General features: G+C 36.1%; 3 protein-coding genes across 3 annotated transcripts in view; 1 reads left to right on the top strand and 2 right to left on the bottom strand.

Moving 5' to 3' along the window:
- Positions 1–68: 68 nt before the first annotated feature.
- On the bottom strand, positions 69–2,749 carry LOC113499070 (dnaJ homolog subfamily C member 28). The gene is made up of 4 exons (XM_026879410.1): positions 2,548–2,749; positions 2,060–2,278; positions 1,585–1,938; positions 69–644 (listed from the first exon to the last, which is right to left on the bottom strand). The coding sequence occupies exons 1-4, from the start codon at positions 2,662–2,664 to the stop codon at positions 204–206; spliced, it is 1,131 nt and encodes a 376-aa protein (XP_026735211.1). The 5' UTR covers positions 2,665–2,749; the 3' UTR covers positions 69–203.
- A 167-nt stretch (positions 2,750–2,916) lies between these two features.
- On the top strand, positions 2,917–17,018 carry LOC113499069 (ankyrin repeat domain-containing protein 13D). Its single transcript, XM_026879409.1, has 12 exons — positions 2,917–3,294; positions 5,044–5,185; positions 5,561–5,731; positions 6,066–6,209; positions 6,627–6,804; positions 7,226–7,454; positions 8,311–8,496; positions 8,903–9,020; positions 9,393–9,658; positions 9,967–10,043; positions 12,263–12,491; positions 13,009–17,018. Exons 1-11 carry the CDS (start codon positions 3,193–3,195, stop codon positions 12,486–12,488), a joined length of 1,839 nt encoding a protein of 612 aa, XP_026735210.1. The 5' UTR covers positions 2,917–3,192; the 3' UTR covers positions 12,489–12,491; positions 13,009–17,018.
- Positions 17,019–17,288: 270 nt separating this feature from the next.
- Positions 17,289–24,681, bottom strand: part of LOC113499061 — a 91,718-nt gene continuing 84,325 nt past the window's right edge. The window contains exon 2 of the mRNA XM_026879395.1: positions 17,289–22,903. Coding sequence (XP_026735196.1) covers positions 22,846–22,903 — 58 coding nt within the window. The 3' untranslated portion in view covers positions 17,289–22,845. The remainder of the gene's footprint in view (positions 22,904–24,681) is intronic.

Raw genomic sequence — 24,681 nt, forward strand, 5'->3', positions numbered from 1 at the left:
TTATTAACTTAAAATAAATCTACATATCACAGATAATAAATCTACAATTAATTTTAACACACAGATTTTGCTTTGACAAAATGACTTCAATGATTGGTACAAGTTTAGATGAACATGAAACTATTCTTACTAAGGATATCGTAAGAAGGTGCTTTTTCTAAGTAATCGCTTTTCAAAGTCAATTGTCATTGCATTACAGAAGCTCACAATTTTTGGTTTGCATTTCTTTTAAAAGTGAGGATGTCTACAACAGTTCTAAAAAACATAGAGAAAAAGTCCTCACCATTGTTTTTAACGTTTTCAACTTTTATAATTTCTTTTTTAGCGTTCTTTTCTTTTTGAACTGAATGGGTGCCATTCTTTAGAATGTCGTCGCATAATTTGTCAAATTCGACGTAGAACTTTTGTCTATTCAGTATAGGAACTATTAGATTGTACGTATTTATTTTTTTGTTAATAGACGTTGCTAATTTCTTATTATTGTCGCAAATTTTATCCCACTTCGCGGTTTCTTGTTCGGTCATTGGAAACGGTCCAAGAGGCATTCGCTCCGAACGTATTTCTTGTTCTAATTTATCTATGTCAGTATCGATTTCCTTGGCCAATGTTATCCATTCTGGTGTGAACCCGTTGTTTATAAGCACCTAGAAAAATTAAAAATAATAATTAGATATTAATATCACAGTTTTTAGGGTTCCGTACCTCAAAAGGAAAAAACGGAACCCTTATAGGATCACTTTGTTGTCCGTCTGTCCGTCCGTCTGTAAGTCCGTCCGTCCGTCCGTCTGTCAAGACCCTTTTTCTCGGGAACGCGTGGAGGTATGAAGCTGAAATTTATATCAATTACTCAGGTCTACTGTCCCTTGAAGCTGTGAAAAAATCAAACTTCTAAGGCAACGCAGTCAAAAGATACAGCCGTTTATGCCGCAAATTTTCGACACTTGCAAGGGAATCAAAACCTACAGGGTGCTTCCCGTAAACTCAGAATCTTGAAATTTGGTACGAAGCAACGTCATATACCATAGATAAAGGAAAAATTACAAAAACCATAAATTTTTAGTTACATCACATAATATTTTTTTTTTTAATAATTTTAAACTTACTACCTATTTCCTCATAAACGCGTAGAGGTATTAAATTGAAATTCATACCAAATACTCAGGTCTATAATACCTTTAAGCTGTAACAAAATCAAACTTCTATGTCAACGCAATCAAAAGAAACAGCAATTTAAGCTGCATATTTTGAAACTCGCAAGTACTCGCAAGGGAATCAAAACCTAACCAGTCGACCTAGAATCTTGAAATTTGGCACGAAGCAACGTTTTATAGCACACATAAAGGAAAAATTCCGAAAACCTTAAATTTTTAGTTACATCATCAGGTTTGTACGGAACCCTCGGTGCGCGAGTCTGACTCGCACTTGGCCGGTTTTTTAAGAGGTCCTAACAGTGACCCTTGAGGAACTCCTGAAGAAATTATTAAAATAAATTAATATATTTATTTTTTAAGTGTTAAATAAATAAAAGTAAATGTGTCAGGTACTGAAAAGTAGAGAGAAAATTCTAAATAAGGTGTAACTTACTTCGTTCAACTTATGCGTCGTAAAATCAACGTAAGGATTGGTATTTTGATCCTTCAAAGGCTTGCCTTTGCCGCTGAGATTTTCAAATTCCCCTTTAGATATAGACTCCTGGATTAGATCTTCAACAAGCCTGTCAAAACCATATTTAGTTTTGATGTCATGTTTCCTTGAGAAGCCTTGCCCTTTCTTCATGAGGGCGTTTTCTGAAGCAACAGCTTTCTCTATACGATGTTCCATGACATTAGTGGCGGCTCTCTGAGCTCGAGCTTGGGTGAATTGTTTTTGTCTTTGAAAGATAGTTCCATAGCCATAGCCTTCATAGCTCAAGTACTGCCGATGTTGCGGTGCTGTGTGCTGAAATTATGAAGACGGAAATGTTTAAATTTATGTCATTATGACCTCAATAATTGAACAAAGCATAATTAGTGAAAACAATCTAATAAAAAAAGAATCTATTTTGCTGTTCCAAACATACCCTTATATCAAAGACAATTTTCTCGATCTCTTCCTTGCTGTTAATACCAGTATTATGCTTTGTTAATGTTCTGAAAGCATTTTCTACGTAGATAAACTTCTCTCTGTCTGAGAAAGGAGATCCAGAGTCAGGGTGGTACTTCTTGGCCATTTCGAGAAAAGCTTTGCGGACGTCATCCTGGTTGGAGTTCTTAGGGATGTTCAGAATTTGGTAGCATTCCTGCAAAAAAAAGAATTACCAAACTCAATCTCCTTGCATGTCTCTGGAATTATCTAAAGATCCTCTTTCTTTTATTAATCTTGTTTACAGCTTTAAAAAAAACTATATAAGTACAAGTGAATTATGAAAAAACAAGATTTTTTTTTGGTGCTTTAAAACAGACCAAAGGGCTCTTTACCGGTTTTAAAGTAAAATCAGTCGAGGTACAATCTTCCCTATCACATATATTTTAATCCGGTAAAAATAAAGCTAAAGTAAAAAATACTCACCTCGATGTTCTTTTCTTTTGCCTTTGACGCAATTGATCTTACTGTTATAAAGATTGGACATAGATAACCCGGGGATAAATGAACAAGGTGTTTCAAATAATTAGCAACCTTGTTCATTTTTTACACTTAAATTTATTGTTTTGCGCATAATAATTAATTTCGTTACGTAAATATTGATAAAAACTTGAAGTATTCCATTTTTTTTTCATATGTTTTTGATATTATTGTTCGCGTTTATGAAGATCGTATAGATTATAAAAGTTTTTAAAAAGGGTTTTCTCGGAAAATTTAATTTAGTAACTCGGTAATTGATTTGAATTGATAGAAATAAGTATTTAACATAATATTAAAAATCAGCAAAAGAGAATAATGTAGTGTGAGTCGTGTTTGATACATAATTCCATAAAACCATTTTCGTTAAAGTTCTGCACAGGACAGCATCGAAATTAGACAGAAAGCCGACGGGCGACGTGACAACACTATTCCGTTGACACTTTCGGTGGAGTGTAAAATTTGCGTATTTTTATGTTTTAATTGGAATTAATTAATGCGCTTCTAGTAAATATTTATTATTGGGCAGTGATATGCGTATGGAGTAGACTGTGTGCAATTTCTTTGTGTGATAAAATTGTTTGTGCAGGCGTTATGGCACTAACAGCAGAAGATGTTGCAAGACGCTATCCTGTGCATTGGTTAGTGTGGAATAACCAGCATGAAGAGCTGAAGAGTGCGTTGGAGGTTGAAAAGGTATAATAAGAACATTTAAGATCTTTAAAACTCATGTATTCGGTTATTATTCGTTGTAATTTGAGGTTATACCCGGGAGTCGCCTCCCGGCTATCCAACTGAAGTGGGTGTATCGTTTACGTAGGTGCGATAAATAATTTACACTAAGCAGTATTTAATGAGCACGTTAATTAAAAGAAACTGATAGTAGCCTGTGTTCTAATGACTGCTAACATAGCTTCATGTACAGTTTTCCTTGTTTTGAACAAAATTGTAAACAGTTTTGATAACACTAGACTCATTACTTTTGCTTGTATTTTGATACGTAGAAATGTAATATGAATGTTTGGTATCTACAATATTGCATAGGGAAACTTGTTATATAAACATAAGGTCACACATCTTGTAAATAACAGATGTGAATCATAATAAACAATGACTCATACTATTAACTGCATAAAGTAGGTTTAAAATATTTTTTTGATATAACTTTAATTCTAAGAAACTCAAATTACCCAAATGTACCAGCCAATCAGAAGCCAAACATGATAAAAATAATCTTATTAGAGTGAAGCCTTAGAATGCCAAATTGAAGGTTAAAAATAAATAAGGATTGTGTAAATACTCTTTAGTATTTATTTTCTTAAACAAAAACCTGAAGTGGCTCAGGTATTACAATATTATTTAAAAATAAAGTATTTGAAATGCACATGCTATTTGAGTTTTGAACTTTATTGCTTTTAGAATAAGGCTGATTTTTACACTTTTGTGAGATGTTTATCTGGTTTAAAATAGTTTTAGGTTTGTAAGATGGATGTTGATTGTAGATGTTTACAATATCTTTTCATTTGCTAGAGTAAATCTTTTCATTTGTTACCATAATTAGTTAGTATGTGTTAGTTTTGCAGTATTTCTTTGAGAATTAGCTATTACCCACATCCTGTTCTCTTGAGGTGGTATAATGAACACTCTATCTATGATATAGTGAAATAGTTTCTAGAATCAATATAAATATTAAATTCAGCTTCATTAAATAATACTGAAATCTTATTATCAAGGTAATGAAGCACTATAATTGAAGAAGTTTAGAAGTTTATATCAAGTACCAAAGTTATTTACTGTACTTTTACCCTACAGTCTCTACCACCTGATTACCAGCAAAGAAAAATGGTGCTAATTAATAAATTAGAATGTAATCAGATGTTACATGAATTAATGAATTAGCCAGCCTTATCTAATCTACCTTTGATAACAGGAGGCCACAATGTATACACAAGTTAAACAATGCTTGTATGTTTTGGGCAGTCAATGGGTTAAGAATACATAATGTTATCTTATATAAACAGTGGTATATAATACTGAGCTATTATGCTTAAATAATAACACCCTGTACCATTTTACCAGCATTTCTTATGGGTTGGCTATTTCAGATTCCAATATTTGCATCCCAAATATTCAATGTGATAGTCAACCTTTTTATTGTTTTATGGCAAAAGTACCAGTAAATTTTACTAGTTATTTAGGGATCTTGTCACCCTATCAGCTGATTGAAATTATTTTGTGTCAGGTTACATCACCTACACAAGTTATCAAAATTTGTATGTGAAGAGGTTTGAAGTATATAACACACTTAATTTGTAATGTTATCATGTAATTGGGTATCTTGTATGAAGCAAAGCTAGTTTTACTTATCATTTCCAAACATAACAGAACCTTAGTTGAATATATACTTGCACTTCCCACTAATCACAGCAAATATTGTGTTTCCAGTTCACATCACAAGACCTAGAAACCAAAGACTGTAGAGGCCGCACACCTCTACTGCTAGCGGTCACATTAGGCCATTTAGAGACAACAAAGGTACTTATAGAGGCCGGAGCTGATGTCAACTGTGAAAAGGATGGGTGGTCAGGTAAGGGAGAATTTGTAACTGGTGAAGAATTGAGAAATATGAACCTTAATTTTATTTGTATAGAGTGTCATTTGATGTATACAATACCTATTGTTTTTTAGACGATTTTTAGAATTTTTAGTAGCCTAATTTTGAACAAGTGATTTATTGACTCATTTTGTAAGATTTTCTGGGGCCTTGTATCGTGGAATCGATCTCTAGCGAGGCAATCTCAGTTTTAAACATAATAGGCATAAGTTGCGTAATTCATGCACAGCTATTCTTTTTGGCCTATTATTAAAAAAAACACTGAAACTTTGTTCTATCGAAGCTCTAACTCGTTCATTCGAAAATCATCTTTAATTAAACCTACTTAAAGATCCATTTCGCTTCTAGCTGTCCAAGAAGCCACAGCCACGGGTAACCCAGAGCTGCTCTCGCTGGTGCTATCGCGGCGTGACTACCAGCGTCACGTGCTGCGGTCCGGGGGCATACCAGACCTGCTGAGGAGGCTCAGTCTTGCGCCAGACTTCTATGTAGAAATGAAATGGGAGTTTACTAGCTGGGGTGAGTTCTTAAGACTATTTCTTGATACTTTTTAAGACAATAGTAATTACTTTTTGACTCAATGTAATAAAATAAATCTGTATAGTCCGCACAACGGATTTCCGAAAAATATTGAATATGTATTTTTCTTTTTATCATAATATTAAGTAAGGAAGACAAAAAGCTTTAAATTATGGGAGTGGGGGCTAAAACTATCACTTGCTATAAAAGCGTACTGGTAAGTGACGTCACACGACATTTTCAATCACTCTTCCTTGATCTCTTATTTAGGAAAAAAAAAACGTAATAATAATACTATTCTAACGTGCCTATCATTATTTTTTTTTGTTAACAGTACCTCTGGTTTCACGGATGTGCCCATTCGACACGTACAAAGTATACAAGCGAGGCGGTAACGTGCGGGTCGACACCACGCTTGTCGGCTTCGAGAACAATCGTTGGCAAAGAGGAGATAGAACTTATATATTTAGAGGACAGGGTGAGTGTGTGTTTAAAAGGTTATTTCACTGTAGAGTTAACGTTATAAGGATAGAATATTATTAAGGATCTCCAGTAAATAATATACACAAATCATGACATATAAGTTTAGCAAAAGGTATTAATTAAATGTGCTTTACGTAAGAGAGACCACAAAATGCACATAAAGTAATCAACTAGCTAGAATATTAGAATTACTTTTTATATCATGCATTTTTTCGTATAAAAGAAAACCATTTTTGCGACTGCTCGTGAGCTCGCTGCGATGGAATTTCATGGTCTGAAATCTCTTAGTGAATACATTTAAGCCGTGTTAGGTAGAAGTCTACTGAACAGATCTGGTTTCTTGGTACATAATTCGTTTATCTTTAAGATTTAGTTACTGCGTCATAATAAGTATTTTGTGAATCCTTGTCAGGTCGCGCGGCCAGCCTGCTGGAGCTGGACCACGAGCTGGGCACGTCGTTCTGCGAGTACCTGGAGCCCATCGCGGCGGCGCGGCCCTGGCCCGCGCCCCCCCCACACGTCATCGAGCAGCGCCTCGCCGCGCCGCTTGCCATCAACTACCTCGACACCGACAAGATTAGCTTCGAGAGGTCAGGACTTGCTTGACAATACATTATACTAGCTCTTGAAAGTTTAATTACTGAGAAAATGTTATTTGTCATGTAAGGAAGCTTTTGTGCATCAATCACGATACTTGTTGAACGTTTTTAATTCTACATTATGGAGGTTTTTATATTACATATTCAGGTTTTCTCCCAATGTTTTACTTCATTGTTCATCAGTTGTATTTTTCATCATTTATAACGATAGCGTTTGAGCGTAACTAGAGTTATTAGTATAAAGTTTTAAAAGTGTTTGGAAAACTTCCTATTTCAATTGATTTTAAAATCAAATCTTCATGTACTATCGGAAAGCCACCACATATGATATTGCTAGAATTGTTTACGAAACATAGTCTTTATAGGTTGTACGAAAAATAGCATATACATAAAAATTGTTCTCAATCACTAGAAACAAGAGCGGCATCTGGGGCTGGCGCCAAGACAAGACGGAAGCGGTGAACGGGTACGAGTGCAAGGTGTTCGGCGCCAACAACGTGGAGCTGGTGTCGAAGACCCGCACGGAGCACGTGCCGCGCGGGGAGCGCCGCCCCGCGCGCGCGCCGCTGGCCGGCCTGCTGGCGCTCGCCGAGGCGGATAGTCCCGGGGAGGACCACGCCGCGCCGCTGCTGGACAAACCGGTATGTGTATAGGCGATGTACTACATCATCATTCATAATATTCAGTTCATATTATAGACGTCAATTCATAGGAAATTTACGAGGGCTTGTATCTATATAGCGTCGGTGTCACCTGTTACCGAGAAATGATAAATGTTTGATAACTTCGCAATCAAAAATTAAATGTTTCAAAATCTGGAAGGTATATGAGAACACTCTGTAAGGAGAGAGGATATTATAAATAAGCCAGAAATTGGTCCCGAAATAAGTGGAATTTTAAGAAGTGACTGTTGCTCGCAAGCAGCTATATAGGCAAATGAAGTGATTAAATGATTGTACAAAGATTAATTCTTTCCCCGACCATTCGGAAAAACGTTAAGGTTTGAACACTAGTACTTTTTTATTCGTCAACTTTATACCCATAATTAACCACCACTCCATAAATCATTACCATGAAAAATGTTTGTCCATATAAAAACTTACACATACACACATCAACCTAGCCTTTTCCCAACTATGTTGGGGTCGGCTACCAGTCCAACCAGTTTCAGCTGAGTACCAGTGTTTTACAAGGAGCGACTGCATATCTGACCTCAACCCACTTACCTGGGCAAAACGACACCCCTTGGTTAGACTGGCTGTCAGACTTTTTCAAGCTTCTGACTACCTGTAAAGACTGTCAAAGATGTAGGAATAACAGCCGGGACCCACAATTTAACGTGCCTTCCGAAACACGGAGGAACTCGCTATGACAAAGATGGTCACCCATCTACAGACCAACCGCGTCAAGCATAGCTTAACCTGTGATCGAATCACTTATGCGGTTATAGCACACACACAAAGGTTTGTAAACTTACACTATACCATCTGACTACAGGAAGACGCCTCAACACCTCGCAGCAGCAGGTCTCGCGAGGACCTGTCCTCCTTACTCCCGGTCACGTGGGAGGAGTACTTCTCAGAAGAACCTCTGGACCGGGAGATAGGAAGGCCGCGAGAGGTCTCCACTAAGGTGCAGAAGTTCAGAGCGACCCTGTGGCTATGTGAAGACTATCCTTTAGAGGTAATTGTAGCTTGTCAGTAATGGAATGATCACTATTATTACAGTTGAAGCTTATGTATTTTGGCTTTAGCTTTAAAAAGTACTTTCCTACCTAAATTGGGTTGGTTCTCTTTATTATTTTTATTCGACTCGGTTCTTAGAAAGTTCTATTGAACGTCTTGGTCATCACCATCTTGACACCAAGTCAAGATCCCTTGTTATTAACGTCACTACTGTCGATCCACTGCAGTTCCAACTCAAGCCACGTGCACGAATTGGCGCTGGTGGCAAGTACGAAACGCCCAACTCGATCTCAATTCGATTGAAACATGAATCTATAATTGGCGGGGTGCCCTGTAAACGGCAACGAAATACGTAGGCTATTTTCATCATAATCGGACTTTTGTAATGTAAATTTTTATTTCAGTTACAAGAACAAATAATGCCGATATTAGATCTAATGGCAGCGATATCTTCACCACACTTCGCCAAATTGAAAGACTTCGTTCAAATGCAACTGCCGGCGGGGTTCCCTGTCAAAATAGGTAAGCCACTTATGTCGATGAACTAATAAATTTTCTGATAAATAACCTTCAAAGTTAAGAGTTAACTTGGTAAAACTAGATATTTTCTTGATTTTAATTAAGAGTAAATGACCAAGGAAGTTTGTACAAAATTTCTACAATAAATAATGAAGGTTTAATAATTTCATCACAATGTAGTTTATTCAACCGATGTACTTGTAAAGAAGACAATATAAAATCTAGCACATTTTCGGCAATCATCAATTTAAATTAAAATTAGTTATCAACGCTATATTTCTTCTTATTGCTTCGATGTCAACTAAAGAGTGTCATCCTTGCAATACTCCTCTATTGCTAATCTATATTTTGACAATAATTTCTCTTCCCCCCCAGAGATTCCTCTATTCCACGTCCTGAACGCTCGCATAACGTTCGGCAACATCTTCGCCACGGAGAGCCCGGTCCCTCACATCGAGTGTATACAAGAAGGCGAGCGGCTGTCGTGCGTGGTGGACGACCAGTGCTTCGCCGTGGGCCGCGCCTACCGCGACGCCGCCGCCAGCGAGGACAGGCTCGCCTGCGCGGGGCATGATGAGGAGGGGCTGCTGCAGTACGCCATACAGCAGAGTCTCATGGAGACCGGCACGCAGGACGATCAGGTGAGGCGGGGGTTTTAGTTAGTACTTTGCTATTTACTAACAATATTAACCACTCATAAAGCAAGGCACTCCGCCTTGCTTTGTTAATATTTTTTGAGACAATTTATTTCCAGTATTAAAAGTTCGTATTTTATGTAATTTGCAAAATACCAAAAGTGATCGCTTTCGTCCTCCTTTGATATAAATAAAAATATATTTTTTTAGATATTCATACGTATATTTTAGATTATAGAATAGGGATTGGTATAAGCAACCTAAAATTGTTTTAGCCCATGAAGACTGAGTAATCCTACTTTAATTATGTTCAGGTTGACGTGTGGGAGGCGTTGCGCGGCGCCCGGCCAGTATCGCCACGTGTCGACCATGAAGACACACAACTGCAGAGGTAAGCATTGTGTGACAATACGTAATCTTAAACCAGTTGGGTTAATTTGTAATAAAGGGTGATGACTTTCCACACAAATTCAGGTTTTTAACATACAGAACGTTAATATATAAAACACCGTTCAAGTGCGAGTCAGTCTTGCAACTCCGAGGTCTCCATACAAGTAGTGTAGAGATATATTTTTTTTTAAGAAAATCGTCCCTAGTACCACTAAAACTCAAAAAATACGTAATGTATGAAAATTTTTACAGTCTAGCTATAACATTTTATAAGATACAACTTGGTATGGGCCGTCCAGACGGACAGACAGCAAAGCCTCTTTAAATAGTTCCCGTTAATATCCTTTGGGTGCGGAACCCTTTAAACGTGCGTAATGATTTATTAACTGAATACACTAACAACCACAAATTAGAGTAAAAAATTGTTCATAAGTTTCTATTATTGTCTTTATCATAAAATGTAACATTCTTAAAGCCCCCAGGAACGGCCAGAATCTGTAACTCCTAAAAAGTGTCGGTTTCTGTGAGTCATGTTTTAACTGTTCGGTATCCCTGCACACTATCGATATTGGAATCCATTTTCCTCACGATGTTTGCCCCTTACCTATTGCCAGTGAGATACACAACCCTTTAATAATGTCACCGTTTCATTAAACCCCGGTTGGAGTAAATTAAATGCACTCTGGTTTAACCTATTATTCCTAGTTTAAATCAGCATATAGCATTTCGGAAACTTCTAGCTATCCTCTCAGAATGTTGTTATATCAATGTAGACAAGAGATGATCTAGATATGAAATTATTTAAATCCAAAGAGTTTAGTATAGATGGCTAGCTAAGCACCTAACCTGCGTTCACAATCCAGTAATAATAACAGTATAATAACAGTAATAATAATGTAATAACAGTAATCATTTTGAATGAAATCACTACTAGTTATTGATATCGTATATTTATTTGATAATGTTTTCAGGCGATGGCGCTTTAATTGGTAGCTTATTATAAGTGTGTGCTATATAAGTTTCGTATTACCGTATATATACAGTATGTCTATAAATACCTCTCCGATCCTTGAAGGTCATATAAGTGACTTGCCAGACGTGCTAAATAAAATATAGGGAAAGATCTAGGTCTTCTTCATATAACAAATATGTATATTTCTTTAGCGCATCATTAACGACAAATATTACTCGTGAATTTTGAGCAACTCTCTAACTAACAATACTCAATTTTAGGCAGTTACCAAGTTATTATAATTTATTCGTTTTCAGTCCTGCCATATGTAATCTGCACCATTTTTCCCACGTAGTATAATACATTTTCTTGTTTCTGTTTTGTTTGTTGTTCCGGTCGGATTTTTGCAACCTAATTTTAATAATAAAATACTCAATTTTGATAAGCTGTAAGCCGATAAGCTGAAATTTTCAGGGTAGCTTCAAACCATATGACAATGCAATTTGAAACTATAAAAACGGTTAGACCGATTTATATAAAATTTGAATGAAGTTCAAACAGTGGGATTATATATAAATTTTTAATTTAAAGTTCATTAAATTGTCCGAGGAAAATTCCTTTGTCTTTTTTGACAATAAATAATCACAAGTGCTTAATAATTTTACGCCACCCGCCTTCTAAAGGATCGTAGAGATTTTTAATGCATACTGTATATAAAATTTATGTTTAGATACATTTTATAATATTGTACTATGGTTTGCGATTGCCATTACACATTGTGTCGTATTGCACATTTTATAATAAGAAATAAATATAATAGGGAATTATGTTCTTATTTCTGATATTTTTACTATACGTATCTAGCTGAGATTGCGATTGAGATTCGTGTGCATTATCGACATGCGTAGACCTAACGCCAACCGTACCGTAACTATGCGCTTAGTTCGGCTTAATTACGTTTCTTTGATGAGCGTCCTTTAGATGGACTTGACTTAATTATCGTTTGTATATCCTAAGAAAAAACCATTTGTATAAAATATGAAATAATAGACTGCAAAAATATCTCGAAAATCTGTAGTTACTTCATGTCTTAGTTTTGCCATATTTTACGTATATCTACTTATATGTAGTTCCTTTTTATTCATATCCGTAAAACTGAATAGCTTTTTCGTACCACGGAAACCTACACTTGCATCTCGCGTTTCGTATTCCTAGCCTATGCACATGTAGAGAACACGCTAGTCGCTCACCGAGCTAGTGGTCCACAGAGCTATAGAGGCGTCGCTGGCGTCCATCGCGCTGTCCGCGGCGCCGGAGGAGGCGGGGCGGGTCCCGTACGAGGAGGACAGCGCGGAGCTGGACGCGGAGGCGGACGCCGAGCTGCAGGCCGCGCTGGCGCTGTCGGCGCGGGAGCAGGCCTCGCGCGACCAGCAGCTGGCCGCCGAGCAGCGCGCGCTCGACGAGGCGCTCAGGCTGTCGCTGCTGGACAAGTAACAGGTGAGCTGCGGGCCGCGCTGGCGCTGTCGGCGCGGGAGCAGGCCTCGCGCGACCAGCAGCTGGCCGCCGAGCAGCGCGCGCTCGACGAGGCGCTCAGGCTGTCGCTGCTGGACAAGTAACAGGTGAGCTGCGGGCCGCCTGCCACTGATCGCAACATAGCAGCCGAGTAGTTGTGGTCATCACGCTAAACCAACGGAGCGCGACGTGTCGTGGGTTCAAAAACCCGCACTTATGTGAGCCACGAGTGCTTGTCCTGAGTCTGGGTATCTTTGTGCATGTGACTTGAATGTTTGTGGAACCCTCCGCGACCAAAAGTTTTAATTCCTTAATGCGGGAGTCGTTTACTTCTTTTTCCGTTGACTTCCTTTAACTTTAACTTTTGTGAAGGTATACATTTCCTTGCCCTGCGTAACCGCATTAATAATAATAATGTTAAAAGTATGTCCAACCACAAAATTTTACTCAATATTGAAGAAACAATAAATACCACATTCTCACATTGTTTTCTCATTTTCAGATCTCAAAATCAACAAAGTATGTATGAAGAGTCCAACCAAAATAAGACTTACGCCTAATGTACTTTTAGTAAGTAGCTAAAATTTATACCTACGGGCCGGTCCTTCGAGTCTCGTCCGGTCCATTTATCTACGTAACTAGGTGCTAGTACATCCGATTCTGAACTTTAAGCTAAAGACGATAGGGTCTAATGTCCAGAATTTGTTTCGGTTGTGATTAATACGTTTTGATCCTCGTACCAGTGAAATGCATTTGAAATTATGGTGCAATATAATTTATAGCTTTACCATAGGACCGATTCAAGATTTCTAATAGTTTTTGACTGTACACTTGAAATTTATTTTGGTAACGAGACAATAAGAATATTTTAGTTATGTTTAGAGGGAGCAAACAGATTTGATAGGCGGAATAGTGTCGACATTCCTTCGTGACGCGACTTAGTGTAGAACTTGGTGCGAAGGACCCGGCCCTTAGTATTTTGACTGTAGAATATTTATTCATCGTTATATAGTTACGTATGTTATAACATTATTATATGCCTTGGAGATTTGAATAAGAATTCACCAGAAATATCTAATTTAATTATTAAAATATATATTGATGAAATACGACAACTCTATATTATGTTTGATACTTAAACGTCACAATTCTTTCAGTGGGTCAAAAATTAATTACTTCTCAGTAACTTTAGATTCAAATCTACAAGTTATATGTCAATGTATTAATATACCGTTTAGTATCGCTACACGAGTGAGACATAATTATAGTTAAACAATTATAATAACGTAATTAAAACGGAATTGTGTAGATATATGTTATGACAAGTGGTAAGAGGTTAATATTCGGTGCAACAAATGCCTATTTGGTCTTTTTATCAGAACCTTTTAATTAGCCCTTGCTTCTAAACTTGGTCTTTATAAAGAAATTTAACTATAATATTACTGATTACAGGTACTTTTTATTTTCCAACTATGAACTTTTTAGTTTTGACTGAGTTTCTTTGCGTATTTGCCATATTAACACTCTTACCACTTATAGTTAATCCTAATATAAATTTCTATTTAAATTGTTCTGCAAATGTACCCCAGTTATGTCATTTTACGGTTATCGGCGCCACATGTAAGTAGGTTTCCACTAAATTATTAATCTATTATGTATAGAGTTTAAAATACATTTTATTATTCATTGACCGTTGAACAAAACTTGCGAGGAACCCCGAAAAATTTACATTATCTAAATTGACTTAGAATTTTCCATTCTTATGACACGTCTTAAGTTTTTATGGAGATTAAGAAACGGTATATAAATGTATAACTAAAAGTTTATTTATATAAGCTAAGGGTATACAGGGAAATATAGATCGATGTTAATTTCAAAAAGAAAATCAAGAGTTTTTATTTCAAGTAGGCCGTTTTCCAGGCACTTTCAAAACGTTAAAATTATGAGTCTAGTTGCACTTTATTTATTACAACCACTTCTCAATGAAATGCCCAAAAATTTTTGCTAACAGTTTCTATATTTTTTACTAGCCTCGAATGTCTCACTGTTGGGCCAAAGGCTTCCCACTTTTCTCACACATGAGCCAACACTTGGGTAAAAAGAACTTCTTCCCACTTTGGTCTGCCTCGCCGACGTCAGTTTTGCGTTGCATTCGGTAAATCGCGGTGAAGTGGATTTGGGCTGGGATGCTTATCTTGTATAAACACTTTTAATTGAAACAATTTTAAATTTAATTTCTTCAGTATTGGAAACGTCTCAATTATTTATGTTAACCTATTTATTATATCCTAGTTCCTGACAAGAATTTGTCTATGATTAATATCCTGTGCAATAATGGTAGTAATAATAAATGTATGTCCTAAAAATGCATTAATTCCTATATCTGCGTCATGTGGTCACATGATTTTGGCCATTATTGTGAGCGACAGAAGGTTGATAGTTTGTAAATCATGTTTGTAAGATCTCATTGGTCTCTGGAATATTTTTCCTTGTACAGTTGATTAAATAGTACCTGGGACCTAACATTTGTATAGTTTTCAAGTCCTTTATCGAAGTCCAATGAGGTGTTCTGAACCTACTATAGTTATACTTCCTGACGATCGCCAAGGAAAAATCATACTAATCGCAACCGATTAACATTGGTTTTTGCTTGGCTATATAACTGATATATTTAATATTAGTCAATCTAGTTTAACCCTAAAGGAATTGTGATTGTATTGTAATAATATCTGCTTTCATTTGTAACATTCCTGAACTAATATTTATTTGAAGATAACAGACAGTATTTTGTGTTAAAATTTTATTTCCAAAAGGACATCAGATCACATTATATTATTTGTTACATATGAAAGCAGGCCCACATTATTGCTATAAGTAATATATAAAGATCACAACTTAGTGACTTAATAAATATGAAACTTTAAAAGGATTATATGTGAAGCAAAATAATATTAATCCCATTAGACATGTGAAGGTGGTTACTAATGTATATTAAATGTCCAACCTTCTTACTTTAACGATTACGACTCGAAGGACCAAATATTTTTGGCGAGGTTGTTCGATGGATATATTATAGTAAAATTGCTATTCTCTAATTATGCTGTCAGCAACAGATGTCGGTTACTTGCATCAGAATAAAAAATCAACTAAGTATTCCAAGGCAACGTTTTATGCAAGGTGTCGAGCTTAGTTGTTTTCCTAATAACATAACTGCAATTTATCTCCTTATTCATGTATCTCTTTGTCTCTGTAGCTCTAATGTGGTCAAATGTCACAACGACATCACATTATGTAGAGATGTTAAAAGACCTCTGTTGCTGATTGACGACCGAAGGTTTGAGGAAATAAACTGTGCTTAGAAGGTAATATTATATAATAGTAGGAATGTTTGAGTAATATGGTGCTTGTAGTTGAGTTAGCCACTTCTATGTCAAATGGTATATTTATGTGTGAAAGTAACATCGTAGTAAAGGGTCCTATGTGAGTTTGATACTTTTTATCTTTGAAGGTATAAATTCAATCCAATAATGTCCAGAGGGTCGCTTGAAAATCATGAGATTATTTATACCCAGGTGAACGAACGCGCCTAGTAAAGTATACTTAAATATTAATAGCAATAAAATTAAAAGCAATGTTTAAGAGGGTCTCACAAGTTTAAATGACTCTTTTATTATTTATTTAATATCTATTGATCTAACGAAATTAGTAAAAGCACTGTAGTCCATTATAACTTCACTATTTATCGATGTATTTCTTATTTATTAGATCTTGGTAAAACTTGACTTAGATTTGTAATCTCAAAGGTGCGTGTTGGCGGAAAAGGAAGAAAGATAGTGATCTTATTCTAAGAAAGTCGTCACAATAAGTCACTTTTATTTTTAAGTTTCTACTAGGTGTTAGTGTTTCCTAACCAAACATTATATAATAAAGTAGGTGACGTGATGGGCGTTTGTCGCATTTTGGCGCTACTCCTCAGCTGTGATTTTTATATTTAAATAATGTATTGAATATTTTGTATGTTCATCTCCAAAGATAGCAGTCGCGTCGTTGTTGGTCCTTTGAGCCGGAACACGTTGTAAGCATTACACTAAACTAAGCCTTGACTTCTTAGTCAAAAGCTTAGCGAGTTAGTGGAATTCGATCTCAAGTAGTAGTATTATATTCTATCAAAAAGCATAATAAACGAACAAATTAACTTAAGTTGCTATTAGCAACGCCATCTATTGGTGTAAGTTCGAAACCAAAGTTTAGAACTCTTATAAGGGCCATCTCTTGGCAGATAGCGGAAATTAGTTGTTAGAAGTGTACGAAAAAAAAATGTTTAGCTTTTTTATTATGTAATTTAGTGTGTACAAAATATTTAATACATGTCCATTATTGATACGACTGTATACATATTGTACAAAGTTATTTCAAGTCTATACATTTCCGATCCCGTTCAATTGTACAACCCTGTCGAAATGTGTATAGTAATGTGTTATTATAATTATATTTTATGTATATTGATTTTTATTTTGTGGTTTCATTTGATTGCCTCATTTGCATTACCTGACCTTGGTATCCTTTTTGAAGATTTCTATAGTTACTTTGAACGCAGACTTCTCTTAAGGGTTTACTACTTAAATGATCCTGACTGGCTACAAAATCTAAATAAACCCCTTTTTTTAATTCTTCATTCTGGGTCATCTGACATGAGCTGATACCAAATTTGTCTTCGGTTTTTTTGCTGAAATTATAAAAATGTATTTCGGGAGTGATGCGGGTATAATGAAAACCAATAAATACGCACAATGTTATCTATGTATTTAAAATTTAATTTTCGTTACTTATATACAAATTACAACATTCACTATCAATAATAGGTATTAGTTTGTCCTATATTTACATACGTAATACACTTTAGAAGCGTAATTTCATTATTCAAGTTAATAAATTACATCAGGAATTTTTTGAAATAGTGAGTCACAAACGATTATAACCAACAACAGTTTCTTCCGAACGGGGGTCGAACCGGGCTCGCACTAACCGGACAACGGTTACACAACATTAAGTGACACCGGAATAGAAAAAATGGAATTGTACATTAGAAAAGTAGTTTATATCAATAATAATTTCTTATAATTAGACGCCGGCACTCGAACCCCGTTTACGTACTGCACGAGAATTGTACTTACTAATTACTACAAATTCATAAAGATTCCCAAGGAAAGTAACGAGAACAATTAAAATCATCGAAAACTTAAAAAATAACGAAATAAATAGATTTTTTTTTTAATAAAAAGGTATTATTTTATAATTTCTAACATCGTTTTTGTGTTCTTATAACTTTGTCGACTGATCAGACTGCTTATTAAATAATTATACATTAAATATAAAATAACAGATTTTCATTTAACTGTTGAACAACATAATTATACTAAGATACATTGCACAATGAATATGTATTAGGTACATAGTTATAACAAATAAGAGACTGAGACATACTGCTAATATCAATTATCTTCTTAATCGTACACATTTGTCACATAGATGAGCTTAAAATACCGAATTATTTAATAGTTTCATCCTTCAATTATTTACAAACTAACCAATGAGTTGAAACAAACGGAAAGTTTGAGAACTGGCAATACTTCCGCACAATATCGTGGCAACACTGACAATACAATAAAATAACGTCATCAAGTTACAAGAACACGAATCGACGCCAATAATTACGACGCTAACACAGACTTACACTGGCTAAAATGAGAATAATTCAACGAGACTAAATTTATTTATATTACATTTAATATATTCGGAGCAAAGTCATGAATTCGATGAAGCATAACGTCACATTGATTTTACACAAACGAACACTGATATTATGTTAACAGCTACGACAGGTAATGCCACACAGACTAAATCGTGGTTAATGTGCAACAGTAATATTGTTCAATTATAGTTATTATAATATTATCCGCCCTCGATCGGGGCATTGCGATCACCTAAACTTAAATTATGTGAAATCATTTGCATTTCTATTACCACTAACAAACATTGAATAATTTAAACATGATACAGCACTGTCTACTTTAAAAACATGTAACGTCTATGTTATGTACCTTTTTCCATTTTTCTTGCAATATTTATAGCCAACAAGCAATTCTCTGCGCTCGGTCGTTTCTTACGGGGACTATGTATTTGCCTACTCTCATTTTAACCAGATTTAGACGCCACGCAGACTACTATTAGCCTAATTGAATATTGATGCTAACAGTAGTCGCCTTGATGTAATGTCTAATAATATAAACGAAGCCAAAGCAGGTCGAACTGATATCGAGCTAACATACAGAAGTTTAATATAAACCGCCGACAGATGGCGAGCATTTTACAAATATTTCTTATTACCTCTTTATTCAAAATACAATTTCTAATATGATAAACGATGTAAATGTACACGTAGGCGCCTGCTAGCGCGTTAGACTTTAAACAATGATTTGAATAACTAGTTCGACCTGCAGTGACCTCTACACGTAAATTAAATGCAGCATACCTCCACTTACCTTTTCTAACTACGATATACATTTACACTCCGACTTGGATTGCACTTATTTGGAACTAGCGCCGCGCCTCGGCGAGTGTTACATATCACAACTAAACAATAAAACATTATGTCCTACGCGCGTACTCTGTAACTGTACCTATTTGACGCACCAGCTTATAAAATAGGGATATGGTTGGTTGAGCATCTACAGTTTACTGTGCTTCAGACGTAAGTGAAGAAACGTGTCAGGCTTGTACTTGTAAGTAGGACGAGCAGATAATACGTGTCTGTTGTCTGTCAGCCCTGAGTGGTGCTTACTGCTTTAATGTAAACTTAATACGCAAAACAAACTACCTAACTATACAATGTTTCAATAAATAACATTGAATATCAAATATAATATTGTATATCAATGCGAGCACAGTGTGATGGAGATGAGCGAAGCGTGTGTAATCGATTTTGATCAAGTGTCAGAGTAATGTGCGCTCGCTATGAACAGCCCGCGGCGCCGCCCGGCTCCGATGGCTGTAAATGGTTGTCATGGCGACCGTCTGGGACATCCTACATGTGCACACGTAGTACACGTACCTACTACATGTTACATGTTGCTGTTATTCGTCATGCATGTACACGTGTAGGTATTTTATCGGGAAATGCGTCTGCAACATGGCCGACAGGGTTTCCGACTGTGCAACACGGCTATTGTTTAATGTCATTCATTGTTTTATTATCAGCTTAACACAACAATGTAAAACTATCCTACTGATTAGGGAAAAATGTAAATGAAATAATAATATTAACATTCTTCTTGTTATCTTATCGTTTGCCGTAAGTTCGCGTAAACTGTAGATGCTCCAAAGAGGTGGGTTCGCAATTCCGTTCCAGTGAACATACATAGACTACCTATGTGAACTTATCTGCATATTTACCTACTAAATGATAAACAAGTACCTATTAGGTATGTACTAAAACATGTTCGCGACGCGAGACAAACTGTTATTTCCAGCGTTATTATATGAGCGCGCCATGTTGCCCTGATGTGGCATTATTAAAGATTTTATAGAGATTTCTTTAGTATTTTTATATTAAAAGATAAACTATCTTCCCTCGGATGTACCTCGGGAGCAACTTATGTTAAAGAGAGAGCTTACAACGATAACCTGTCCTCGTGCTTTTGTAGAATGGACCATAGAGACCATAGAGTTTAATAACTTTGAGATTTTATTTACTTATTTTTTTATAATTTCCGTTCTATAAATTCTTTAAAACGGCTACTTTACAGGCCATCTCTCTGCAATAAAAGTTTCTTAGATTATGAGATCAATTCCTAATATGAGGACACCATTTCGCCACTTCGCCAGCCTCCCAATGTTAAAAGTCGTTAACTTGTTCTAAACTCTCCTAAATTAAATAAGTGACAATGGAAATACTTGAGTTGTAATTATAGGCGTGAATGGGGCACTCCGCGCTCAACTACCCCAGTCTCAATGGTCTGCTCTGTCGCGGACACCCGACTGACATAGACGTCAAAGCCACGACACTGAAGCAACTCATTCAAGAAATTATGTTAATTAGTTCTCTACTTCCGCGTTTTGTTTTAAATTAGCTCCAGCAACATGTTGACAAGTCATTAACACTAAAAATTAAAGCTTAATACATGATCGAACGCCAAACGACGAGCGAACGCTTGGCATCATCATAAGAAAGTTTCAATACAGATCAGTTCACAGGCTATGTATCGCCGCGCTCCACTCGCAGCAAACCATGCACTCGACGTACATCGACGGCTCTGTGCACTGATGCGTCACGTTAAAGGAATTAAAGTGTCCATGTACTCGATAGTGCACGATTTGTCGCAAAATGGCGACGTGGCTTAAAAGAGACAGTCCACGGTACGGGACTACCGCAGCGAGCGACGACACGGGGGTTTCACAACATCGGACGGATCAATTCGTTCACCATCGGGCTCTGGGGGTCTCCTTTAAATTGCACCTTAAATCACTTAAAATAAAGTCTACTATCTTGTGACCACTGCCACGTGGTTGTGAGGGGAATTTATCTCTCTAAACACTAGATGATCTTCAAGAAAGAAAACTTAACGGCGACACCGATGTGTCTCTATAAACAATAAAGACTTTCTTAGTTTGAAATAAGTTGAACGTTTTCACTGTACAGACATATACAGGTGTCGTATCGAAAGGAAACTTATGAAGACGTTAGTGCTAATAACTAAGCACTATGTTCAGCGAAAACATTTGTAAATTTTAAAATCTATTTTAGGTTAAAACTCGTTTCTTATTTACAGAAATCATTATCGTACTCTGTATACTGTATGTTAATAAAAGTATTTTACATTAGAATTGCCGCGACCATTGCCTTTGTGTAAATAAAAAAAAGTGAAATTGTTTATGTTACGCTGCGTGTCACGGGTTTAGTTTCGGCTTCGAGAAACATTAACGAAGTTAAAAAAACTGAACAATCAACCGTCTTGTATGTATAATACACGTTTTTATATTTACTTAAAATGATTAGTATTTAATTTTCTTTACAAATCGATTATTTAGTGTAGCCGTGAAGAGTTATAAAACAATTTAAATGTTTACATGTTATGTGGATTTTGTACGCGACCACAGAATTAACGTATATTTTATTTGATATGTTTGAGTCTCTAACTTTTTCTTTCAAATAAATACACTAAAATAAAGCTAAACGCTGTTCAAACAGACAGGAGGATTTGGAACCAGATAGTATTCTAAATTCTGTGACGACTTTGGCCTAAAGTAGTGAGAGGATATCAAGTATTCTAAATGTGTTTTTCTTGTTCAGCGATCGAAAACTATTCTTGAAACAAGTGAAGGCCTGTCAGGTTCCTAATTTGTCTGCAGATGGATTTACCTTAGAACAGTTATATCTAGCGAGGATCATTGCATTAAAACTCTTTTCGATTTTCCTCCATTCTGCCTGAGTACCAAATCTATTTCTATAAGTAGAAGTTCCTCATTCCAAATACTAAACTGAGTGACAGCTAAACGAAAGGCGAGACAATTTACCGAAAATATTTGTTTTTTTTTATGTGTTACAACATTTTTAAGTGACACCTGTCAGAGTTTAAATAAAAAAGATTTTTGGTTTGTTCGTATTTTGTAGGTTAAGTATAAATATAATTTTGATATTTCTAATACGGAGATTTAAGTTACAGAATATGGTTTTGACGTCACAAACTTTGAAGAACCAACCAACTTGATTATGAAAAGGTAGAAATAACTAAATTAATTTATAAATTAGTGTCCGAACTTTAGAACTAGCGTAGATATAAATTGGTCATGGTGAGATTAACTCTGCGAAGTCTGATAACAACGACTTATAAAATACAGAACTAAACAGTTTTAGATGGTGATTAAAATACTGTTCATCACCGCTTTCTTATAGACTTGACATAACTTGCGGTGATCCTGTACCCTTTACATACCAACGTGATATAACAATTTGGTGATTTGCGCAACTAAATTTGTGCAGCAATGTAAATCTATAAGAACCAGTGATGAACTTTAAAACTACTTAAACGTATGAAATGGTGAAGTTGACAAACACATTGGAATACAAAACGTTGCTGAAAACTGATTTTAACTTAACTGTGTAGATATCATTTGGTGATTAAGGTCCGTACTGATTAATAAGAGTCATTAGGTGCTTTTCCCGAGGTCTTGTCCCCTATTCCCTCTTCTCCTTGTCCCCTGGGCCCCTATCCTCCCCGTCCCCGGTGGGTGTGCGCGCTCAGTGCGGCTGCGCGGGCGCCGGCCCGCGCGGGGCCCTCGGTCAGTCGCCCGTCGCCGTCACCGTCGTCCAAGACCACGGGCTGTTGTAGCTCTTTTGGCTGGAAACAAAGAAAATATGCACGTTAGAATGATTTTGAATCAAAAACTCAAATATCGTATGACTTAGCAGACACTTCGGGTTAGGGCTGAGGTCTTGGTATAAATCCTACAAAATCATCATTACGAAGTGTTGATGTATGATTTTTTTTCCATAATTTTATTCCACAAAACCGTATTTGACGATCACTAGATCCATTAAAACAGCGATTGTATTCTGTAGATAGAAGATAGATTATTATTTTATTTCACACTACAAAGTAGAGGCTTTAACAAAGATGAATGAAAATGAAAGTACCTATATACAAAATGTTTAGTTCATGTAATATGGCTTACAACAAAAGCGTCAGGTACATTTATAAAAGGATACGCAAGGCAATTCGTCCTGTCTAAACCTTTATAATAAAGCCGCGACTTGTTTCGAGGCATGTCCGTCCATGTTCCACGATCGTTAGCACTCGTTACTTGTTCAAATAACTCTTAATGGAGAGCATTTGCCAGTTGAATGTTTCGTTTATTTTGCTCTTATACTCGTATATATAATCAGACTAACGAGAGGAATTTTTGTCGTAATTCCGAAATACTAATTCGACGCGCTCCGTTCAAATGTGGAAAAAGACAAGCAATAGAACTTATGGCAAGAGAAAATATGTGACATTGGGTTTTCAATTTATGTATATAAAATGGCAAAACGTATTATAATCTTTTTTCTCTTTATTCTCTTTTATAAAAGGTATTATATCTACTAATAATCTTTTTTATGTCCTCCTAAAAACAATAGAGAATCGTCAAAGCAAAACTCGCTCAACACCAATACGCCTGTGCTCGCGTGACGCGTGCTCGCCTCAAATTATTTCTCTATGCAAGTAAACAGTATCTTCTTGTATTACTTAGAATTAATTACAACGTCAAGCCCGATCTGCCACGGCGGCCGGCTTCGCCATAAAATATGGTCTTATTAAAGCAATAAATAAAAATGTTGATTTTCATGATAGCCACACCTATGAATATGTAGTCTAATTGGACTGCCAACGTGTGTTAGAGAACGAGTCTTTATTCTGTACAATGCAGGTCTCTTTATCACGTTTAATTTATCCTACATACCACTCCTTATGTCGTGGTAGCTTTGCAGTTCTGCCTATGGATTTGTATGTATAAGCTCCAGGTTTGATCCAACAATGTGAATTTATCATTTATCTTTGTTAGATGATCTTATTATTTAGTAGCGCTAAAGGTGAATGAAAACATTCGTGAGGAAGATTGTGTTTTATGAGTATTGAAATTTATCGCCATTTCGCAGTGTGCTGGCGTCGATAATCAATTCTTACCCTACATAGAAAGAGGTCTGTTGTCAGCCAGCAGCTTGCCAATAGTTTCTTTTTTAAGCATTTACTAAAAACTAAAGGCGTTCTAAACCAAACGTATTTACATAATTATTTGCAATTCACTAACATTCGTACTCAACAATAACTACTACAATACTAAACGAAACACGCGGTTCGTTTCATACAAATACGCTTTAGTAGACACACTAACAAGAGAATGAAAAATATTTCTTCTAATTGTCAGTTTCACCGAACAATATCTGACGTCCTTCAGACATCCTTTGGAACAGGAAGGTCGACTAAAATAGGTAATCAATACTGGAGTTGAAATAGAACGATAAGTGACGAGTGTAGAACTGTATTTTTCGTGGTTTATTATTTGCTGTTATTTTCAGAGACTTAGAGTGTTGCTAAAGGCAGAAAACCTTAGGAAATATACTCGTTTACAAAGACTA

The sequence above is a fragment of the Trichoplusia ni genome, chromosome 11 (genome assembly GCF_003590095.1).
Source record: "Trichoplusia ni isolate ovarian cell line Hi5 chromosome 11, tn1, whole genome shotgun sequence".
NCBI classification, from domain to species: Eukaryota; Metazoa; Arthropoda; class Insecta; order Lepidoptera; family Noctuidae; genus Trichoplusia; species Trichoplusia ni.

Excerpts from the sequence above, each read along its gene's own strand:
- LOC113499070 (XM_026879410.1), bottom strand. The coding sequence starts at position 2,664 with ATGAACAAGGTTGCTAATTATTTGAAACACCTTGTTCATTTATCCCCG. Across the intron at positions 2,279-2,547 it reads CAAAAGAAAAGAACATCGAG|GAATGCTACCAAATTCTGAA; the intron begins GTGAGTATTTTT and ends TTTTTTTTGCAG. Across the intron at positions 1,939-2,059 it reads AAATTGTCTTTGATATAAGG|CACACAGCACCGCAACATCG; the intron begins GTATGTTTGGAA and ends TCATAATTTCAG.
- LOC113499069 (XM_026879409.1), top strand. The coding sequence starts at position 3,193 with ATGGCACTAACAGCAGAAGATGTTGCAAGACGCTATCCTGTGCATTGG. Across the intron at positions 9,021-9,392 it reads GGGGTTCCCTGTCAAAATAG|AGATTCCTCTATTCCACGTC; the intron begins GTAAGCCACTTA and ends CTTCCCCCCCAG. Across the intron at positions 9,659-9,966 it reads CCGGCACGCAGGACGATCAG|GTTGACGTGTGGGAGGCGTT; the intron begins GTGAGGCGGGGG and ends AATTATGTTCAG.